The sequence below is a fragment of the Bombus pascuorum genome, chromosome 13, assembly GCF_905332965.1.
Source record: "Bombus pascuorum chromosome 13, iyBomPasc1.1, whole genome shotgun sequence".
Taxonomy (NCBI): Eukaryota; Metazoa; Arthropoda; class Insecta; order Hymenoptera; family Apidae; genus Bombus; species Bombus pascuorum.
In genome coordinates this window covers 6,011,992-6,034,263 of record NC_083500.1, presented here as the reverse complement: position 1 = coordinate 6,034,263, position 22,272 = coordinate 6,011,992, and the positions used below count along the sequence as shown (strand labels likewise).

The 22,272-nt window shown below is 33.0% G+C and overlaps 2 protein-coding genes across 2 annotated transcripts; one reads left to right on the top strand and one right to left on the bottom strand.

Moving 5' to 3' along the window:
* Positions 1–1,240: 1,240 nt before the first annotated feature.
* On the top strand, positions 1,241–10,878 carry LOC132913507 (sodium-dependent nutrient amino acid transporter 1-like). The gene is made up of 10 exons (XM_060971908.1): positions 1,241–1,362; positions 2,663–2,749; positions 4,131–4,407; positions 4,525–4,747; positions 5,254–5,625; positions 6,218–6,584; positions 8,042–8,141; positions 8,238–8,414; positions 9,471–9,565; positions 10,597–10,878. The coding sequence occupies exons 1-10, from the start codon at positions 1,348–1,350 to the stop codon at positions 10,741–10,743; spliced, it is 1,860 nt and encodes a 619-aa protein (XP_060827891.1). The 5' UTR covers positions 1,241–1,347; the 3' UTR covers positions 10,744–10,878.
* LOC132913508 (sodium-dependent nutrient amino acid transporter 1-like) lies at positions 10,550–21,137 on the bottom strand. The gene is made up of 9 exons (XM_060971910.1): positions 20,836–21,137; positions 19,173–19,533; positions 17,408–17,657; positions 16,921–17,295; positions 15,912–16,101; positions 14,311–14,487; positions 13,859–13,958; positions 11,905–12,176; positions 10,550–11,354 (listed from the first exon to the last, which is right to left on the bottom strand). The coding sequence occupies exons 1-9, from the start codon at positions 20,836–20,838 to the stop codon at positions 11,181–11,183; spliced, it is 1,902 nt and encodes a 633-aa protein (XP_060827893.1). The 5' UTR covers positions 20,839–21,137; the 3' UTR covers positions 10,550–11,180.
* Positions 21,138–22,272: the final 1,135 nt, after the last annotated feature.

Genomic DNA, 22,272 nt, shown 5'->3' with positions numbered 1-22,272 from the left:
AAATTACAAGGTAAACAGTGGAATCTAATTTCTTACGAGAAATTTCGCAAAAATGATTGGTAGGCTTATAATTAATCTCCATAAAGGTCGTACGCGAAAGCACTCATATAATTACCATAAATAACGAGTCAGCCTGCAAGGAACGTGTTTAAACTCACTCGAGCGTGGACAGTAAAAATCGGAACACTGTGACTTTTCATTCGTCGGTGGTTTTTTTTCTTGCTCTCTTTACAACTATATGGCATTATACAGAGAAGAATTCCTTTTAAAATTGCCAATGAAAACCAGTTGACTGTATCGTGTAATAGTCTAACAGTCTAGCTTATGTCATGGATCGTTTGACGTGTTCGATTTAAAAAACACTGTACATCACGCGAAACAGATTTTTCTAACATGATTTTCAGATTGTGTACAGTCCTTAGCGAGGTGTTGTTAATTGTGAATATAAACGTACTTCTAATTTTACTCAACAAACGTGTCCATTTTTATTTGTATATGTCTGTGTATGAGATATGACGTGCACTCGTAATCATTAATCACTTTCTGTTGATTGCATGGGTTCTATGGAAGCCAGATCTTTTGGCTTCTAGACACCCATTGACTAAATTTGAAAAATTTCATTAGATTTTCAATTCGATTAAATTTAAGAAACAATGGTTTGATAGAGTTTTGTATTTAGGTGGAAAGTATAGTTTTGATATAATGCCGCATGATAAGCTACGTGTACTAAGATTACAAAATCCTGAACGTTCGCTCGTTTGATTAAATTTCAAAAGTAAGAGTTTAATGGAACTTTTTAATTACGTGGAGATCTCAATTTTGAGTTATACGCGCTAAAATTACGAGATCCTGGTCATCTACCGTTTGATTAAACGTGGACAACACGAGTTAGTAAGAAATGTTTATTTATGTGGAAATTTCGTACGGTGAGCTGCACGTGGGAATAAATGAAATCGTAGAACGATAGAAAATGGTAAATTTTTTGATCACAGATTGTTACATAATCGTAGTAGGAATAAAAAGCTAAGAGTGAAATTTTTCTTCTCCTCTTTATGAATTTATAAAAAACTAGAATCATAGAGTGAAATTTTTTTTTAGTATTAAAACAACAGTATTAAAAAGATAGTCCGGAAAGGGAAAGAAAAGAAAATCCATGTGCAATGGCTCGAACTTGGAAAAATGCTGCTACAATGTTATATGGCTGTGTTTTTCAAGATTTCTCACGACATACTTTTATGAGAGTGAACACAGTCGTCGATCAGTCTTCCAAATGCTCTTGCCTCGCAAAGATCGCGCTTAGATCACTTGGCAACGATTCGTGCAGTCTAACCGCGTGCAGGAGTGATTATGCGTTGCACAAAGGTTCGTAATTTTCATTTGATCGTGATTACGTGAATGTGATACAAATCAAAACCAAAAAAAAAGGGGAGGAGGAAAGTTTGTTATTAGATAGACTTAACAGAAAAATTCGCACAGATTTTATTTCACGCAATTTAAGATTTAAGATTTACGTAGACTTTGCCTTTATAGAATTATTTTACGAACTTTATTTTATAAAATAAGAAATGTTTTGCAGAGAAGTAAGAAAAGAAATAGTATCGATTGCCAATCTTTTGAAGGAGATGATTTCGATTTTATATGTTTCATTACCGTTGACTTTGATATTATTATTGTTATTGATACACAGAAAGTTGAAGCTCGATGAATGCGCACAATATTCTATAATTCGTTATTGGAAACATAGGTATAGCTCATAGCAGTCTAATCTAAATTGCAGTTGTAAATCTTTCTATTATACGTCTTAACTGGTTCATACGCACAACTATGCTATTCAACTTTGAATTATCTCGATTTAAGCTTAAAATATATTAGAAGTCTATAAAAATTTCGAAATCATATAAAACTTCCTTTCGCCAAACTAATCTCTGCTTAGTTTCTATCTTTTTATGTTCCTTGCGATTCTATTTGTTTGTGAAAGACATGACATAAAAGATACGTATAAAATATACTTTTTCTGCCAAATATTAAATAAATATTCAACAATTTTTGTAAATGAGGAGATTTTGTTTCCACGACTCACTTAGGTATGTAATCATTTACATAAGTACTGTACTATTTCTAAATTAATATTATCGTGCCATCGAATCAAATATTTTGGCGAAACAGTAATATTCCTAGAATTCTATTTCTTCAATAACGTATCTGAAATCTGTGTAAACAAAAAAATAGTATCAGCTGAATTGTTAGAAATATCTATTTATAACTACCTCACTGTGTATATTTTATATTTAAAACAGTTATTACACTTTCGTTAATCTGTAAGGGAAAACAAAGGAACGAAATCATTCCGAAGATCAGAAATGAAATTCTTGTTTACTTTTATCATTATTCGATAGAATTGTTGACGAAACGCGGCGTTTTATTCGGGATCCTCTCCGCTATCGGATTTATATCTGACTGTAATTATTCGTTAGTCACGGAACGTTCCCGTGAAGTCGAAATAGAGAATAGTCGAAATAGAGAGAAATATTCGTTGATATATTGCGGTTACGGGGTTACATAAACAGGCAGAGTAATTGAAAATTCTGTAGACTTTAATTGCAATCGTTGAAAATTGTAAAATAATGACGGAAAGATGATTGAGATTGCCTGTTGTTTGTAGAATCACTTCATCGACAACAACGATGGCGTGGAAGGTTCCTATAGGCTTTCTATGATATCTGGAAGCGAGAAACCGCTGGAGAATGGGGTAAGCTTTGCTTTCACGTTCTTTGGTATCGTACACTCGTCCCTCAAGTTACACGGAGTATCCGTTGCACGTGCATTCGTTTTACGCGAATGAAAATCGCGCAAATAAAATCTGTCAGTATAAAAGAAGAATATTGGAAATAAGAGCTAGTACAAATAAGTTTTAGAAATATATATTTATTTCAAATAGCTCAACAACAAAAAAGCAATAACGACATCTCAAAAACGAAAGTAAATTGTATTCAATGTCACTATCGCTACTGTAATTCAAAACATTCAACGTTTTCTTTTTAATTGGCACAAGCGTATTATCTTCGCCGCTTGAATAATTTGCAAGATCCACATCATTTTCATTGCTGATCTTTTTCTTTATTAAGCTCTCATAAATTTTCTGATATTCTTATTAAATCTTGTTGAAATTTTCAGGTTCGTTGATTGTTTGGACTTCTAGGAGAATATATTTTCTGGCCACGTATTAATTAAGTTCGCGTGTAAAAGAAGTGTCAGATGTAAATTGAGCGACCGATGTGTATCTGATGTTAGTAGGGATTGAAGAATTCCAATTTTTTAAAAATAATACTTCATTTGTTAGAATATTTGATAACAATAACGAATATTATTATCCAAATATAAAATATTTCATTTATGCTTTCAGGAGAATTCCGATTTATTATTATTATTATTTTCTACTATCTATTTATTTGATTTTTATTGTTCGGCTCAATAGCTTTGAAAAAAGAAAGTGGTTGGCTTAGAATTATTTATTACTATTTGAAGATAGTAGACATATATAATAGTTAATAGTTAGTTCCATGATAAACAGCAGATATACGTGATAGAAAAATAAGGGCAAAATAAGGCTGTGTGTGTGTGCGAGTGGATGGATACGCGTGTACTATGAATAAATGAGAATGCAAGGCAATAAGGAAAATAATTGAGAATCGAGTTCCTTTTATGACCGGAAGGATAAAAATAAATTATACTACTATGTACTATTTGATTGACAATCTTGACTGACTAATATTGTTAAATAATAATACAGAATAACATTATATTATATCATAATATTATAGTTATTAATTAAGAGATCTATTAGTAAGCATTCAGGAAGACTTTAATCCAATTCTAGCATTCAAGCACTGATAATAATAATAATAGTAACTTAATAGAAATCAGAAGAATTACGCCTTACAATTATCTTTACAATCGTACATTGTACAAAATCGAGATATACAATACAAGATAATATTATTTTATATTTCTAGAAGAATTCTTATTTAATCATTATTAGTGCTGTCTATTAAGAATTCTGTACACTTGTTCTATAAATTTTTTCTACAAACTTCCAGAAAGCTTTAATCCGATCACATATACCTTTTCAGTCAACGACAGTGACAGTCGAAGCGGGAGAAACTGAGAGAGCTCAATGGGATAACAAAATCGAATTTTTAATGTCCTGTGTGGCATTTTCGGTTGGTCTGGGAAATGTTTGGAGGTTTCCTTACACTGCCTATCAAAATGGTGGTGGTGCATTCCTCGTGCCATATATCATAGTTCTATTTATTATCGGGAAACCAATCTATTACCTGGAGATGACGTTAGGGCAATTTAGCAGCAGGTCTTGTGTACAAGTTTGGTCCATTTCACCTGCTTTCAGAGGTACATCCTCAGATAAATCGAATTATTCGAATGCGAACAACTTGAGAGCATTTTGCTTCAGTTACAATTCTAATAATAAGTCTAGAGTTGCAGTGATGTTTAATTTGGTGTTTTCAGGCATCGGTTATGGTGTGACGATTTCCGTTTTCTTAGTAGTCACGTATTATTGTTCTCTGATGGCACTGGCGATATATTATTTACTGGCTAGTTTTCAATCAGTTCTTCCTTGGTCCTTTTGCTGGGAAGAATGGAAAGATATCTGCTTCGACAGCGCTCCAACTGACAGGGAAATAGTGACAAATATTAGCAGCAAAAGCAGCTCTGCTGATTTATACTTTCGGTGAGTGATCAAGGAACATCGTATCTTTTAATAAATTTTCACTTTGAATAATTTAATCTCCCACTAATTATTCCTCCATAACGAGTACTACAAGATGGTCATATTATTAAATTAATATCATCAACAGCAAGATTTAATTTTATTAGATTAAAAAATTAGAATTAATTCTATCGAAAGAATCATTTCTTCCCTTTAATCACCTAATGAAGTAGTCATTAACGAAGCTGTGATGAAAAATATTATTACAAAATACTATAGAAATTAATCTAATTAAAATTTAAAAATTCGAATCATTTCTTCTAAAATTCTACTAAACTTATACTATTAAAAAACAAAGTTTTCTTCCCCTTAATTACGTAATAAGGTACTCCGTAATGAAGCTGGCAGGCAAAACATTATTAAAAAATACTATAAATACAAATTCATTTTATTAAATTTAAAAATTAGAATTAATTCTATTAAACTTCTACTATTAAAATCAATTCTCCACTTCTTCGTTCACCTAGGAAAGTGGTTCTTAACGAAGTTGGAATACTAGAAGGACTGGGATATCCATCTTGGAAGTTGGTTCTATCTCTGTTCGCCAGTTGGATGTTCGTTTTCATAGTGCTGAGCAACGGTGTGAAGAGTAGCGGAAAAGCAGCGTATTTCCTCGCCTTATTTCCATACGTGATCATGATAAGTCTTTTAATAAGAGCAGTTACCTTGGAAGGAGCTGTAGATGGAATAATATTCCTCTTCAAACCAACCTGGGAAAAGATCTTCGATCCATCGGTATGGTACGCAGCCGTGACCCAATCCTTTTTCTCTCTTGGAGTTTGTTTCGGGGCTGTTATTATGTATTCCTCCTACAATCGCTTCGACCATAACGTATTGAGGTAATTCCAAATCGTTCAACATTTTATCTGATCCCAGATAATATTTACATTGATGTAAAATAACGCGTTAACTTTTTGTCGATACATACGATATTCCGAAATATTTTTCTGATCCTGCGATTGATTAATACAGAGTTCATTTTCAATTGGATATTGATTGATCGATGAAGTGGACGAATTCGTACATTCAAGAAGTCAATAATTTAAGAACATGAACATTCGAAACATTGGAAATTCGGAAATAGAAATGTTTAGAAATTAGGAAAATGGAGAGTTCGCAAAATTATAGGAAATTCGAAAGTTTGGAAATTAAAGGAGTTGGCAATGCAAAAATTTGTCAAATGTGAAAGAAGCTTGAAAATTTTAAAATTCAGGAACTCGAGACCTGTGAAATTGGAAAATTTAAAAATTTACAAAAATAAACAGATCGCCACGAATTTCACAAATTTACACAATCGCGAAATATTAAAGTTTAAAAATTCCGAAGATTCTTTTCTAATTGATGATGAAAGAGGTTTAAAAAGATGAAAGTTGCGGCTCGTAGGCCGCGAGTTTTCCGCTCCAGAGATTTAAAAAGGAAATATTTTTTCAGAGATTGTACAGTGGTTACGATCATGGACTTTGGCACGAGCCTGATCGCAGGATGTACTATTTTCGGGATTCTAGGCAATCTCGCCCACGAATCTGGCAAAAAAGACATAAGCACCGTGGTTCGTGCCGGAACAGGCTTAGCTTTCATCTCTTATCCGGAAGCTCTGGCGAAATTTACCGTGGTCCCACAATTATTTGCCGTGCTTTTCTTCTTGATGCTATTTATCTTGGGAATTGGTACTACCGTGGCATTCACTGCAGTCATCAACAGCGTTATCAAGGACAGATATCCAAATATCAAAAACTGGAAGATCGCTGCTGGGGTTTCATCCGCCGGTTTCCTCGTTGGAATCGTTTATTGCACGAGAGTAAGTGTCTCGTGCAAAGTATTTATTTAAATTTCAGCGATTTATAATATAGGTCCATATCATTGTTCAAGCAGATCGGCGACGTATACGAAATTTCTTTTGGCTCCACAATTACAAATTCCTCGATTCTACTAACGACATTTCATCGTCGCAGTGCAGTCAATTAGGTCTTTCCTATGTTTCCATTTCGCGAGCATACATTTCATAAATATGCAGCCGAAAAGAAGAATACTTTCTCACAACGTATCTGTCTGATAAGGGTAACTCAAACTGGGCTCACATCGGCACATCCTATACAAAATATTATCATTATCAGATAAAATTACACTGGTCTGTGATTAAACTGGAATTTTAATCTGCTTCTTTCGATATTTCATTCGTTGACCTTTTGATATTCATTACTTTTATATCATAATCAACGACAGAAAGTATATAATTTGTCGCTATGAATTTAAATCCTACTTGTCAAAATACAATCATTATTCCAACAGATTGGAGACACATAACGAAGGAGGATGTTAAAAAATGATGTATCAGTATGATTTGTTTGGCACAATTATGATTTGCACAACAATTGGATGAAAGCGCGTATCTCGATCATTTTATCCATGTCACACAAGATCAATAACGAAAGAATTATTTCGAGTATTACGTGTCAATGTGTTTACAAGTGTTTTTTATTGATACGACCAAGCACGTTGTTTCTGACTAATCTTCTGTTGTTATTCACAATTGGATCATGATATTCAAGCCTGTACATTAACATCTCGGTAAATATTAGCAATAGCTATGAAAAATATTATTCATCGAATTGAGATGTGCATTCACGTGCAATAAGATCATATTGAACATTTAGCGTAGCACTCGTGAAAAAACAATGTACGTTCAAACACACATTGGCACGTAATACTCGAAATAATTCTTTCATTATTAACGTTGACTGTCATTGTACGTCACATGGATGAAATACATAAAAACATTCAGCATTAAATTCTATAAAAACACTCTATTGAAAAAGTCGAAGGGAACCTTTGTTTCTTGAAAAATATTGCAAATATAAAGAAAATGTTATACGCCATTATATTGGTCATAGAAAGCTATAAAACTTTTCCCTCTTTGATTTCTTTCTCTATTGTACGTGCTATTTGTAAGTAAAACGCTGGCCATTAACCAGTTAGCTACTTTTGACGAGTATACTCGTCATGCGTAAAAAGTAGTTATAATTTGCTGTTTATATACAAAACTGCGATTTTAGTGAAAGCTAAAATATGTTCGTAAATTTTAAGACGTTTTGAATATTTTCAGTTCTGAGAAAATATTCTTCTTTCAACTATATTGTCATTTTCATCGAATATATTTCTCCAATATCAAATAGAAGCAGGTCTGTTTTGAACGACTTGATTCTGAGGAAGAACTTGTTAGAACATTTAATTTGATTTAATCGAATTTCTTTCCAGGGTGGTCAATACGTTTTGAACTTGGTAGACTACTTCGGAGGCACGTTCATCATAGTGTTTCTCGCTTGTTTCGAGCTTATCGCTATTTCTTGGGTCTACGGTAATTCTTTGTCTCTTTTATAATCTTTTTCACTTTATAAGAAACACTTCGAGCAATCACCGGTTATTTCACTTATTAGTATTACTTTTCTTACAGGCGTCGACAATTTTCTAGACGATATAGAATTTATGGTGGGAAGCAGACCTTCGTTTTACTGGAGATTCTGCTGGTATTACCTAACTCCATTGACGCTTCTTTCGATTCTTATTTATTTCCTTTCTGAATTGACGCCGATCATGTACAACGGCGAATATTATCCGACTTCTGCCTATGGTACGATAAATTCCTCTACACGGTAGAACATCTTTGACGCTAACATTTTTTTATTTTATGTCGATCGAAATTTAGAATATCGCTGCTTGATTCGCCTGCTATCGGAAGAAAGATGCAACAAGTGACTATGAATTTTTAGCTTCAACAAGCTTTAGCTCAAGTTGAGCTTGCATAGAAAAATCTTTATTTTCAAAGCATACAGTGCTGTGAACAATTATAGACTCGAACACATTTTCGGTATAATCTCTTCGATATTTCAAAAAAAAAAAAAAAAAAAAAAAAAAAAAACAGTGATCATGCTTGGATATGTTAAGTGAAATTGTTTTTGTAAAGAGCAAATTGAACGATATAGGATATCAGGAGATGTTACATAGTAAATTATTGCCTTTCATAATTGAAATAGAAGACAAGAAGACAATTTTTCAATAAGGCAATGCTCTTATTCAGACAGACGTCACTACGAAAAAGTGCTTTTAAAATTTCGGAATAAAACTATTACCATGATCAGCATTGAGTATTGATCTGGATCTGATCGAGAACCTATGGGGAATTTTAAAAAGAAAAGTTTACGATTAGGAGAAACACCACCTGTACAGAAAATATCGTTGAACTTAAGAAATGAATTAAATCCGTACCTAACAGATTAATAGAAGTGATCCAAAATAAAGAAAAACGCAGTAAATATTGAATGAAGATATAAGAAAATTAATATCGAGTTTATATTGTTTCATAGCGAAAAACACAATTTTGAGAGAAAATTTTATTTATTTCCAAACTTTGAAAGAATTTTTGTTTGTTGTATCGTCAATTTCGTTTTATATCGTAATATGAAATTATACAGATGGTTTTGTCGACTGTTGTTTTAACATTATGAAAAATCCAAAAACAGAATTGAGTGTATAATTATTCACGGCACTGTATATTATAGAAGCTTGGAAATTCGCTTATGAAAATATAGAAATTCTGTGTATCGTTTATGGCAAACATATATTTCTAGCATATTTCAATTAAACCTCGTTTGATCTCGTTTCATAAAAATTCTAATTCTCTTTCCAGTCGCTGGATGGTTAATTTTGGGACTAGGAGTGATTCAACTTCCTATCTGGATGTTCGTTAGTAAGATCAAGAACGAAGGGAAATCTTATTTGGATGTAAGCATTAAGAGAAACTCGAAACCTCCATAAAGCCACTGTATCTTTTGTTAAAATCTTATAATCGTCCCATTCTGATGACAAGTTTGTTTATGATATCATTTTTAGAAAAATAGAAAAGGAACATATACAACTTCGTTTGTAAAAATAGAAAAAAACTTAAGAATATAATTTAATAGAAGAAAAAAAAGTGAAATTTATATAAAGTCAGGCGCTCTTTAAAATATAATAATTCACTGAGAAACAAGGTGGCCATGTTAAAACCTTGATATTCCTTTCGTTGTAGTTACAGTTTTGTCTGTCTCGATGTGTAAATCACCGGACCATGGTCGTGTTTACAAATAAAATTATTATCTTCAATTCTTTTTGTGAATGGTATTGAAACCACTTTTACGCACAGGTTCCTTTTCTAGTTTTCGCCAAATGTTATCATATACAAATCTGTCGTTAGAATAGAATAATTATAATATTTGTTCAAGAAATATATGGCTTTGTGGAAATTTAAGCCACTGTACGTGCTTCAGATAATTTTCAATATCATGTTTTTGCTTTTTATTGTCTGCGATTGCGGCTTTTCCAACATCGCGTATTCTTACTAATTTCGTTGTACTTAACGGCTTTTGAGTCTTCTAATTACGTCTTGTATTTCGTTTCGATATTTACAACGCTATTAGTTTATTATACTAAATTCTTATAATCGGAATGCACCGAATCTAATAAAGGAAAGAATACGGTATGTATGAACATTAATAAAATGTGAACATACATGAGTTATACATGAACATTAATAAAATGTGTACATATCTAAATCATATATGAAGATTTAAAAAATGTGTACATATTTATAGAAATGGAAAAATGCATCCGCTACTGGGAAATATTATTTTCTGATATTATCTTATATAACATTATCATATCTAATAAAACGTTGGGAAATTATGATATTTGGATAACGAGTGTTCGGATAAGGAATGCTCTATCGCATTACGAAAAATTGGAATATTTCTTTTATTTCTATATTCTCCTCGTAGATATTTAAACCGAGCGCCGATTGGGGACCTAAGGATCCTGTAAAATTCAAGGAATGGAAGGAATTCAAGGACTCAAAGAGGATAGCGAGGATGAATTTGGAGAAGAAAAGGTGGAGAATCGTAGCTTTGTTGGTCGGAGAGGATTAATAGTCAGCACACGATTTCTCCGTATCTTCTTTGTTAACGATCGTATCGATGAAAATAACGAGATCTCGTTGGTTCAACGAACACATTATGTATTATAAATATTAAGTTCTTATACAAATAAATACTAAATTTTTATCTTGCTTCAGTAATCCTTGCAGACTTAAGAGTCAAAAGAAGCAGAGAAATAGCATAAAATATATATAACAATTAGACTGTAGATGTTCATGCAAATTTACATTCCTATGAACTAGCATAACTAAAGAAATTCTTGTCCGTTTATTAAATCTTATAACGAACACTCAACCCTGGATAACTTATATAATTTTTTTACATTCTTTACATTGTTGCATATTGAAATTTCTTATATAAACGCGGAAACACGTCGCAAGTATAAAATTGTACTCAGTGGAGTTTCTATGGAGATCTCGTATCACTACCTAATCTTTTCTGTCGTTCTTACAAATTAAAGTGTATATCAATTGAAGCCATCTTGGCTCTGTCCTGGCGTTTCTCTCTTTTAGTTTCTCTTCTTTGAAGCGAAGCCAAGCTTTCCTGTAATTGGTTTCTATCGGTCCCCATTTCGATGTTGACAGAAAAGATTTCCTTAAATTCTACGAAAGAAAGACAACGCGCCAAAGTAAAAACTTATTAAAAGTGATCGCAGTGGCCGAAATGATTCATTATCTGAAGTTGACATCTCAAACAACATTTATCTAAGCTTGTACTAAATTTTATGTATATATGTATATGTATGCATGTATTTATTTATGTTAGCCTGATAACTTAGAGAAATTGGTCTTGGCTTTATTAGGTTGCCCCAAAAGTTTCTGTCGTTTTATAAGGAAATCATAGATGTACGATATTTTTTGTTTAATATTATTTTATTGAATTATATATGATCCTATTGGAACTTATGTATGAATCTGTTGGAACAAAATGGATCGTATATAATTCACTAAAATAATATAAAACAAAAAATGTTGTGCATCTATTATTTCCTTATAAAATGAAAGAAACTTTTGAGACAACCTAATACATAAATTATAAACATAAATCATGACTGAAACATATTATAAAAACAATATTATATGTACATGTAATAAAAAGGATGGATTAAAGAAGAAAATTATATGGATGGTGAAAGAGAATTTAATGCGGTACCTTTGATAATGGCAAGTTTCTGTTCTTCAGTATCTCCACGATCATCCAGAATGGTATTTGAAGAATGCTGAAGCAAAATATGACTATACCAGCCGCGTGAGCCGTAGCAGGATATCCTGTGCCGCCGTAAGTCAAGGGAGAAAGAGTGACGACAGTGTAAAAAAAAATCAGTATCAAAATTAATGGTGTCAAGAGGAACCAGCAAATCCTCCAGTAACTACTTGTTTTTCTGTCCAGCATAAATTCGATGTCGTCTAGGAAATTTTCAATACCTGTTTTAAAAAGACACGATATTTGCTTGATTACTCTGTTAATTTGCCTTATTTTTAAATTCATTATTTCTTAATTTGTGAGATTTCCATTTTACGAAACTTTACTTCAAACCTTAACACTAAACCTACCGACACTTCGTGTATACCTATTCCTACAGTGTGCGATCAAAATGACCGGTGATTAAAAAAGTAATAGTTTTTATAATTTAATTTAGATAATGGTTAATTTATAACTAAATGTATATAAAATAATGAACTTTTATCAAATTTCGTCCAAATTTACTTTTGTTCAATTTCAATTATAGACTTAAATAGAAATTAAATTATCTTATTATCAAATATACATTTGCCGCATAAATATTTCCCGCGTCTTAAACAAATTTTCGTAATTTTGTAACCTTTACAATTTTATACTTGACAAGTTTTTTGTAGTAATGAATCTGAACTTATTGAAAGTTTTATTGCATGGCTTTTCTCCCGGGATTCTTTATATGAAAGTAATGTATGCACCAGATTTATAACAATTTCGTGAATTCTCTGTAAATTGGCCCCATACTGTAGATACCATTGCAAATTTATTGGTTCGTAAACGTTGCCTTCTTTCGCTCTTCTTATCAAATCGTATAAACTTCATAATTTCAGCAAAGTCATTCCTGCTCATTGTTTTTGAAAAAAATGCAGGTCTCCAAATTTTATTCCACAAATATGAGACATCTAAATTTTGTATATAGTATATAGCATATAGCAGAGCAATAAATGCATTTAGTTTTGTTGCATCTAGCCCCCTCTTAGTCCCCAATACTTCAAATGCTTCTTCTAACTTACATTTTATTATATGATCCCTTGTACGGTGATTAATGATAAGATAAAATGCCGTCTTTACTTGTACTTTCATAATATGCCGTTCAGCATATCCCTAAAAATATTATGAACTGATGTCCTGTTAGGTTTGGGACTTGCATCTATTTATACAAAAATATTGATGAGTATTGGTCTTTATCCACCAATGGTTACTCGAGGGTAGAGTTGGGAAAGCTTTTTTCGTGTTTTATCGCAATGACCAATAACCCTGAGAAACTTCTCGATTTTTAAAATGTTTGTAACAATGGACTGTGAAAAATGCTAAATTTTATGGCGGTTCCTTAGGATTATTATGCGCCTGAATTGATATGTCTTGATAGCTGGTGGCCATCTTGATCGAGGGATGGATTGTTTTATGACAAGATGATGGGTGTAACAGCTGTTATTATTTGTTATTACTGATTTTGTTTGTCATTTGACCTTGAGATTGCCTTTTCTTTGTACTGATTGCCTTTATTTTAAGAATAACGAAAATATTTTGCGGCCGGTCAAAATGACCGCTCACAGTAGGCAAGGCAGGATAGAAATTTTTCTCAGAAAATAAAACAGCAAACTAAAAGTAAATACCGAAAAATGTATTGTATGTATGTTTTAGGAAAAGTGAGAAATTATAAAGCGATATGAAAAAGTTTAAATATGGTTTAAATTTGTGTAGAAGTTCGAGAGCGGTCAATTTGACCGCCGCTGGTAGGTTTAGTGTTAAATGGATATATAACAAAATTTCGATTTAACTTTCGAATGAATATGGACAGTAGAAATGTAAGATCGATATAAAATACAACAATGTAGAACACAACGTGAAATACAACATATGTACAAACCGTATACCCATGTTACGGCAGTGATTTCAAAAGAAGCCAAGATGAACACGACGAACGATGTACCATAGTAATCGACCAAAGTCAATACAAACTGTCCACCCTGTGTAGAATTAATGAATTATCATTGATCGATTAGTGTCAAAAGAGAAATACGATTCTACAATCTGCCGTGAAAATCAACCTTATCTTCTTATTCCTTATTATTCATCGACGAAAAAACAAATAATTCGAAATCACGAAAGTTAACTAGATATTGTACAATGTATCTACTTGTATGCGTAATTGTATTTTGATAATTGATATCTTTCAAGTGTGGTTGAATAACAAAATGCTTGAAGATTATTTCAATTTTATTGTATTACTATTTTAATACCCAGATTATCTTCGAACAAGAAGAAAGAAACAGGCAGATGGTAGAACGGTAGAAGCTTCAATATTTGTAAATTACGTGCCGGAGTAACGTAAACTGTGCTAACAGCGAATCCCATTGAACAGACGGAAAGCACGATTTTCCAGATCTCCATGTTTGGAAGCTTTTCTTTCAAGCAAGTTACTACTCCTGACACCATCCCTACGATACTTCCCACGCCGAGGACAAACATCATCACGAAAAACAGAACCGCGAAGAACTGTAACAGATAAATGTATTTTTTGTAAATATTAAGGGTTATATATACTTAATATATAATAATAAGATATATAATTATATAATAGTATTAATAAGCTTTATATACAGGGTTTGGCCGAATAGCGTGTGAAAGCGTGTAGGACATGATTCCTTGTAGAAAAAAAAAAAAGAAAAAGGTATAGAATAAAACTTTCTTATTCTCGAGTTAGTTTACGAGAATTTTATATCAAAAAATATATATAATTAGTGTTTGCCTGTCCATTACAAAATGAGATTGATTACCACAGATGTTTCGTACACATTCTCATTCAATTTCGACATACACAAGATTAAGAAGGACTAAAGTAACACATGAAATACTTGGAAAAGAATTTTGTTTAATCGAAGACATCAAACGGTAAAGAATTAAAAAATACTACAAGGAAATAGAACGAACGAAAGGAAAGATTTTTAGTTGTTTCAAGATCTATACATGTTCTAACTAACTGTAGAATATATTTATTTCTTAATATTCGTTTTACTACAGGGTGCGCCGTTAGAATCCGGACAAAAGAAGTTTTGTGCAGAAAGTTGTTTATTTAAGTCAATACACAAAAACACATGAAAATGTTGTTATATCTCATTTAAAGGGTCCTTGCTGAGAACTTTTATTCTATGTAACCACCCTCTGCCTCTATGACCTGCTCTATTCTTGCTCTAAAGCGCGAGCACGCTGACTTCAACTGGTCGCGTTTAATTGTCGCGAATTCTGACTCGATAGCAGCTCGTAGGGAGTTGACGTTGGGGTGCCTGCATTTATTAGTTTGTCTCTCGATAACGCCCCACACGTAATAGTCCAATGGGTTTAGGTCGGGACTGTTAGGAGGCCAGAAATCTTTCGACCAAAACATGTCCACATTGTCAGAGAGCCAATTTTGAACAAGATGACTTGTGTGAGCAGGTGCGCCATCTTGTTGAAATAAATACGGCCTTCCAGAAGCCGTAATTTCCATCCACGGCTTTATTACTGTCTTCAGGACCTCCAAATAAACCTCCTTTGTGATTCTTTCGCCTTTTTGGAAGAAGTGCGGAGGCATGACGTCGCCCTCACTTGAGACAACGCTCAAAACGTGAACACTTGCTGGAAATTTGGTTTTGCCCACAACAAAATTAAATTACCGTCGATCTTGGGTAGCTAAAGAATTTTATAATTTCGACCGGCGTTCTCCCGGCGCGAAGACTTTCTATAATCGCCGCTCTTCTATCGTATTCCGGGTTTTGCTTAACGAGTTCTGTCATTTTGAGGTTATAGAAGACTTATTGACATATTTAACTAACTTCAGAGTCAATCAGCACAAACATCTGAATTCTAATATGGTGGGAACTACAAATTGAATTCTGTCCGAATTCTAACGGCGCACCCTGTATATATTCATTTATGTTTACTTGAGGTACAAAGGTGAATTTTGCAATGGCATCAGGGTAAGAGATGAACGCCAGGCCAGCTCCAGATTTCACTACATTGTCGATATCCTCCATACCCATTTCATGAGCCAGATTTCCCAAAATCCCAAAGATCGTGCACCCCGCTATAAAACTCGTTAAAGTGTCGAGACTAGTTACTATGAGTGCGTCTCTGAAACACGAGGAAAACAATTTTCTTCTTCTTTTGATTTTATTATAGTGTTTACTATAGTGAGTCGCCTAAGAGTTGAAGCTGAAATATTTTTCACGCTATTAATCATATTGAGAAATGTGAATAAATTTCAGATAGAAGTTGAATAGTTTCAAGGGCAACACATTTTCATGTTCTTTTCTGATTGTAGTTTTTCTGTAGGAGAAGGCAAATTTTGTTTCCATTTTTTTTCTTTTTTATAAATGTAATTGTACGTTTTCTAATGCATTAATCGATGTAGCTCGAATATAATAGATTCTAATAGAACAGAGATACAGATTCTGTATAAAAATTGATTTATCTACTTGTATCGAAAAGTTATTATTTCGGTGGTTATTTTATACATCATCGAAACATGATTCCCTTGAAGTCATTCAACTTTTACCTGAAACATTTTTCGGTATAATTAACCCTTTGCACTCGGCATATTTCGGCATATTTTCATATATTTCATTTCTTTATTTCTTTTTTCATATAATGTGAAGACAGAACTCTAAGAAAACATATATTTTTAGAAAGTTGGAACTTGTGTAATTTTATGCTATACTGTGCACTCCGCATTCTTTCGTTCCTGTAAGAAAATTTGCTCGTGTGCAGGGGTATTTTGACCGATTTTTAATTGTAAATAACTAAAAAACATAGTAGAAAACTTGTACAATCATCAGCAATCCCTTCGTGTCCCCTTAGACGGAAATATCCAAGTTGTTTGCTAGATTTACAATGTCCTCTCAGAAGCCGCGTGCAAATGGTTAATAAATAACAATGAATTACTTCGTGTACCTGTATACGTTATGTTTGAAGTCGTTGTGCGACGAATAGGTAATAATAGCACCGAAGCAGACGGAAAGAGAGAAGAAACATTGTGTCACAGCCGCATACCAAACGCTTGGCTCTAAAAGTTTCGACCATTTCGGAGTAAGAAAGAAAAGAATCCCAGTTCCAGCGCCTTCCAGGGTCACTGCTCTGATCATAAGGCTCAATAAGATAATATATGGGAAAATAGCTAGAAAATACGAAGCTTTTCCTGAACTTTTCACACCCTGGAACGTTATTAGGATAACACAAAGCCAGCTAAAAAGCAGACATAACGTTAATTTCCAATCCGGCAGTCCAACTCCATCGTCGATACTATCCTTCTCTTGGAGAACCACTTTCCTGGAATTATTACAGATAACAAAAATTGAAAATAGAAAAATATAGAAATCAGGAACTTTCTTTTTTTATTTTTCAATTTATTCTTTTTTCTGCTTTTTGTAATGTTACTTACAGAAAGTAGAGTTCCGCGGAACTTCTGCGTTCCTTCTCATATAATAATTTAGTAAGCATGCTAACATTGACCGATTCACTATCGATCTTTTGGCTGGAATCGACGCAATAATCAGCCCATTCTTCTCTGCACCTCGCCCAGGGTAATTCAGCTGAGAATGACGCAATTAAAAAGAAGAGCGTAAGAGCCATCAATGAGCTGTAATATGTCATCACTGCCACGTTCGAGCAGAATTGCGACCATCCAACACCTAAGACAATAATTCTTTGGTACAGTCATTTGATGATAACATTATTTACTTATTCGATTGATAATGTTATTATTTTATGACCTGAATTTTTTCTTCTAGACGTAATAAACACCGTCTTGGGAGACAAGCAATAAAATTTAAAAATTATTGAGAAAAATCTTACGGTAAGAAATTTCAATTACAGTAGAGCCGCTCTTATCCGAATACCAATTAACCGAATATCATAATACCTGGACGTTTTATTATCGGAAAAGGATATTTCTCAGTAGCGGATGCCTTTTTTCGTTTCAAATATGTACACATTTTATCAATGTTCATATACAATGTATTCTTTTTCTTTATTCGATTCAGTGAATGCTGATTATGAGAACTTGGTATGAAACTAATAGCGTTGCAATTATGGAGACAAAATACGACATGATTGGAAAATTCGAAATTGCTGTAGGTGCAACGGAATTAGCAAAAATACATGTTGGAAAAGCCAGAATGACAAATGTTAAAAAACAAAAAAAGACATATTGAAAATTATCTAAAGCGCGTAGATTCCTCTAATGCTGGCAGCAGAAGAGAAACATTAAATATACTGACGTAACGAAATAATTTTATTGATAACAATGATGATTTTACACGAATGAAAATTGCAAAAGGAGGTGGTAACGAAAAGGTGTTCTCACGTGACGAAGCATCCGTGACACACGAAAGGGGTATTCGATGGTTCCAAGTATAAAAAGAATGTAACTCTATGCAGTTACTTGCGTTGAAAAAATTCTATGATTTGAAAGATACGAGATCTATAAATATTTATAGAAACTATCAATTCACCTTAATCTGTATTTGAATAAATGAAATTTCATATTAGAAAAGCGATCGTTCTATTATCCAAAAATTCTATTATTCGAACAATTTCGTCTTCCTATCAGTTCGAATAAGGGAGGCTCTATTGTAATTTGTAAAAATTTTTAATTGCGCTGTGTTTTATGAAATTAACGATTCCAAAATACAGAATCGTATCGTTTCTAAATTCATTTAAAGAAAAGGACTTTAAAAGAAAGATCAGTCCGTCTCGATACTTTTCAATTACTTCGTACTGATAATAAAATAAATAAAATATGATTGCCGAGAATCAAAATAACTTTAGTTTGATATTAATAAAATATGATCGTTGAAAATTGTTGAAGTGATCGTCACTTCTGAGAAAACTCAACATCTGGTCTTCGGTTTCTCAACCGCCTAAGGTCTTCGAAGGCGCATAGACAAAAGAATGCGTTTAGGAAAGGCCATAAGCGGTACACGTCCGATGTTGGTTGAGGCAGTTGTCTTTAGTCTCAGGGTAACGTTGCTAGCGAGAGGATCTGGATCGGCTTACATAGTACCACATATTTTGTAATTTACTATTCGCAATATATACACTTTCAATACCTTGCAGTTTGCTCACGCATTTCTTTAATTCCATCCACTGAATAATCTTAACAAAAATAAATTATTTATAACGGATCATTAAAATTATCTAGTTACCAGCAAACGCAGGCGAAATATTCCAAACTTTGATCGACGAGGACGAAGAGAACTGTCCAAGGATCACCTCCAGGTAATAAAATGGTTTGCCAACGACGAAAAGAACGATGATGTAAGGTATTAAGAAAACACCACCGCCATTTTCATAGGCAGTGAAAGGGAACCTCCAAATATTACCGAAACCTATCGATATCGCGATACAGGACATTAAGAACTCTATTTGGTTGTCCCATGTGCTTCTTGCTTCCGTTTCTTTCACAGTTTCCGGACATCTAACGATTGATTCCCTTGAGCCGTCGTGTGATTTCGTTTTCCCCGTTTCGTCCATGGCGAATGCTGGATTTCGATGGCCTTCGTTATTCTATAAAGATTTACAAATTACTGTTGTCGTTGTGTAAGTTACTGTTGCTCTATTGTATTCTATTACAGTGTATTCTATGCAGTATGGTATTAAGCGTCTATATATTAAAATAATTAATCAAAGAATGTGGGTATAGTGAAGAAAGTGTAGAGAATATTTTTATGTAGTTAACGTATATGCTGTAACAATAGAATTATTCGTGCAGAAGCACGAGAATTTAGAGGAACGATATTTATCTCTACTTAATAGTCGATAATAAATATTTGTATTATCACGAAAATAAGGAATTATTATCACAACATTGAACATTGTTCTTCAAGAAAATTGTGCGTTGAAAATTCTATATACATTTTCAGATTGCTTTCTAATTTGATCAATATAGTCACGATAGTCGAGTCTCGTTATAGTGCTAATGAAACTTCAAAATGTTTCGTATAGCACGCGTAGCGTATTCGCGAAAAGCTTCTACAAATATACAAATAGAAGAACAAATATCGTGTAAAATTGCAAATCGGTCGCAATAAAACTGTGCCGTCGATAGATAGCGATGAATTAAATTTTAAGCTCTTTAGGGCCGTCGAACGATCGTTATCGCGTGAGCAAAATCTCGCTATCGCCGGTGTTGCCCTGGTAAAAACATAGGCGAAGATGTTTATCGTTTGCTTGCAATTCTTCGTTCACGTCTGATGAGGTAAATTATAAGTATGCTGGATTTCTTGCTACCTCAACTTGAATAATCGGCAGCTTTCAATCGATAAATGTAGTAAGCCACGAAATGTCAAAGATAAAACTAACAATAAATTGAAGGAATTACGTGGAAAGAGATAAAGTAATTTCTAGAATACAGATTTTTTTACTGATATCTGGATCATAATTTTCTTCCCCATTTTAATTTTTCTTATTCATCAGATGAATACAAGTGACAGACCTGCACTTATCTAAAACTTATATTTTCAATTTTTAACGATCATTATTATATTCCCCACAAATATCAACAATAGGAAGAAAATACGACCATTGATCACACATTATTTTGTTCTTTTTCCATTTATCACATAAAAATGTACCTAATTACCAATAACTAAAATTCTACCCATGTGCTATTCACAACCGTTACAATTCCCATAAATATCGACAATAGGAAAGAAACATGATGTGATCACTTACTATTTCGTTCTGTTTCTATTTATCACATAAAGTACCTAATTACCACTAAATAAGGTTGTATTCATCTAATATTCGCAACCATTGTATTTCCCATAAATATCGACAATAGGAAACAACTACACTTCGATCACTCACCATTTTGTTCTTTCTGTTCACTGCACAATATTAGAATGAAATATCATAAAGAAACAAGGAACGATATCGAAATGAAAATGTCAACTTGAAATCAACGAAACGAAAGAGAATTGACAATAAGATGCTAGCAATGTGATCTCAACTTTCTCCGCAATCGACATCACGCGTATCCTCTTATATCGCAGTATTGTACGTATATCGATATTATACCCCCGACGAACACCTCAGGAAACCTTGATTGATAAAACAGTTGTGATCCAAACAGATAGATTACGTTGCAGTTTCGTACTCGCGGTTCTGATAACGACTGATCCAACAGGAATGTGAAATTGTGTCAAAACTTTTCAAGGAAAAGTTTCCTTTTCCTTCTAACCGTTTGAAAGATACAGCTTATCGCAATTGCATAAAACAAGAATGTATGTAATTTTAAACCAATATAATAAATCAATCTTCTAGCATGGTTGATGAAACTTTTTAAATCGATCTTCCTTTTTTCTGAATTAATATTTATTATTATTGTTATTGTTATTCTTGTGTTAGGTTTTCGCCGATTACAGTCTTAGGTAACGAACAGGTAACAAATATAAGTAAGAAAGCGATAATCTGTTTTGTAAATTAGGTGTAGTTCGTTTTAAGATAAATGAAGCGATCAAATCGCAAAGAAATAAAGAAAAATCTTTTGTTAGAAAAATGGAAAAAGTAAATTTTGAATTTTATATTATACATATACATATATACATATACATATATATATATATATATATAGTCAAATGAATTAATCCTCTCGCGCCATGAAGTTGGTATAAAGAAATAAAATAGTTTTGCAAAATAATCATAACCTTGAGAAGAACAGAATGATGGAATCGGATGAAGATGAAAAGCAATCAAAACTAAACGACGTATTATATATCTATCTATATACATATATAAAAATTTATTAGGTTATTAATTATTTGAAATTCAATGCGATCAGCCGAAAAAAATTCTAGAGGAACATGGTTTGAATCGATCTGACTTGGAGAAATTGAAAGAAGGAAAATTCGACGAGATTAGCGAAGAGGCGGATGAAATATTGAAAAATGTGGGAATTACTACGAAAGAAACGAAAGAGACTTTCTTTGGAGAAATTAGCCACAAAGAACGTGCGAAAATAATTGAAACATCGAAGAAAATATCGAAGAGACTTGCACAAGATGATCCAGAGGAAGCACAGGAAGAAACTTTAGCTCCACGAGAAGAAATCGTGAAATTCTTGCGTGAAAGATCGATGAGTCAGAGCTTCATTAATACTTTTTTAAAACTTGGCTATACCGAGGAATTTCGAAGGTTGAATAAATTTACATATTAACCTTCAAGTGATATCGTTCGTTTTTAAAGCGGGGCACAAACATTTGTTTTATTCGTTTTGTACTTTATATTTTATACAATCAATAGAAC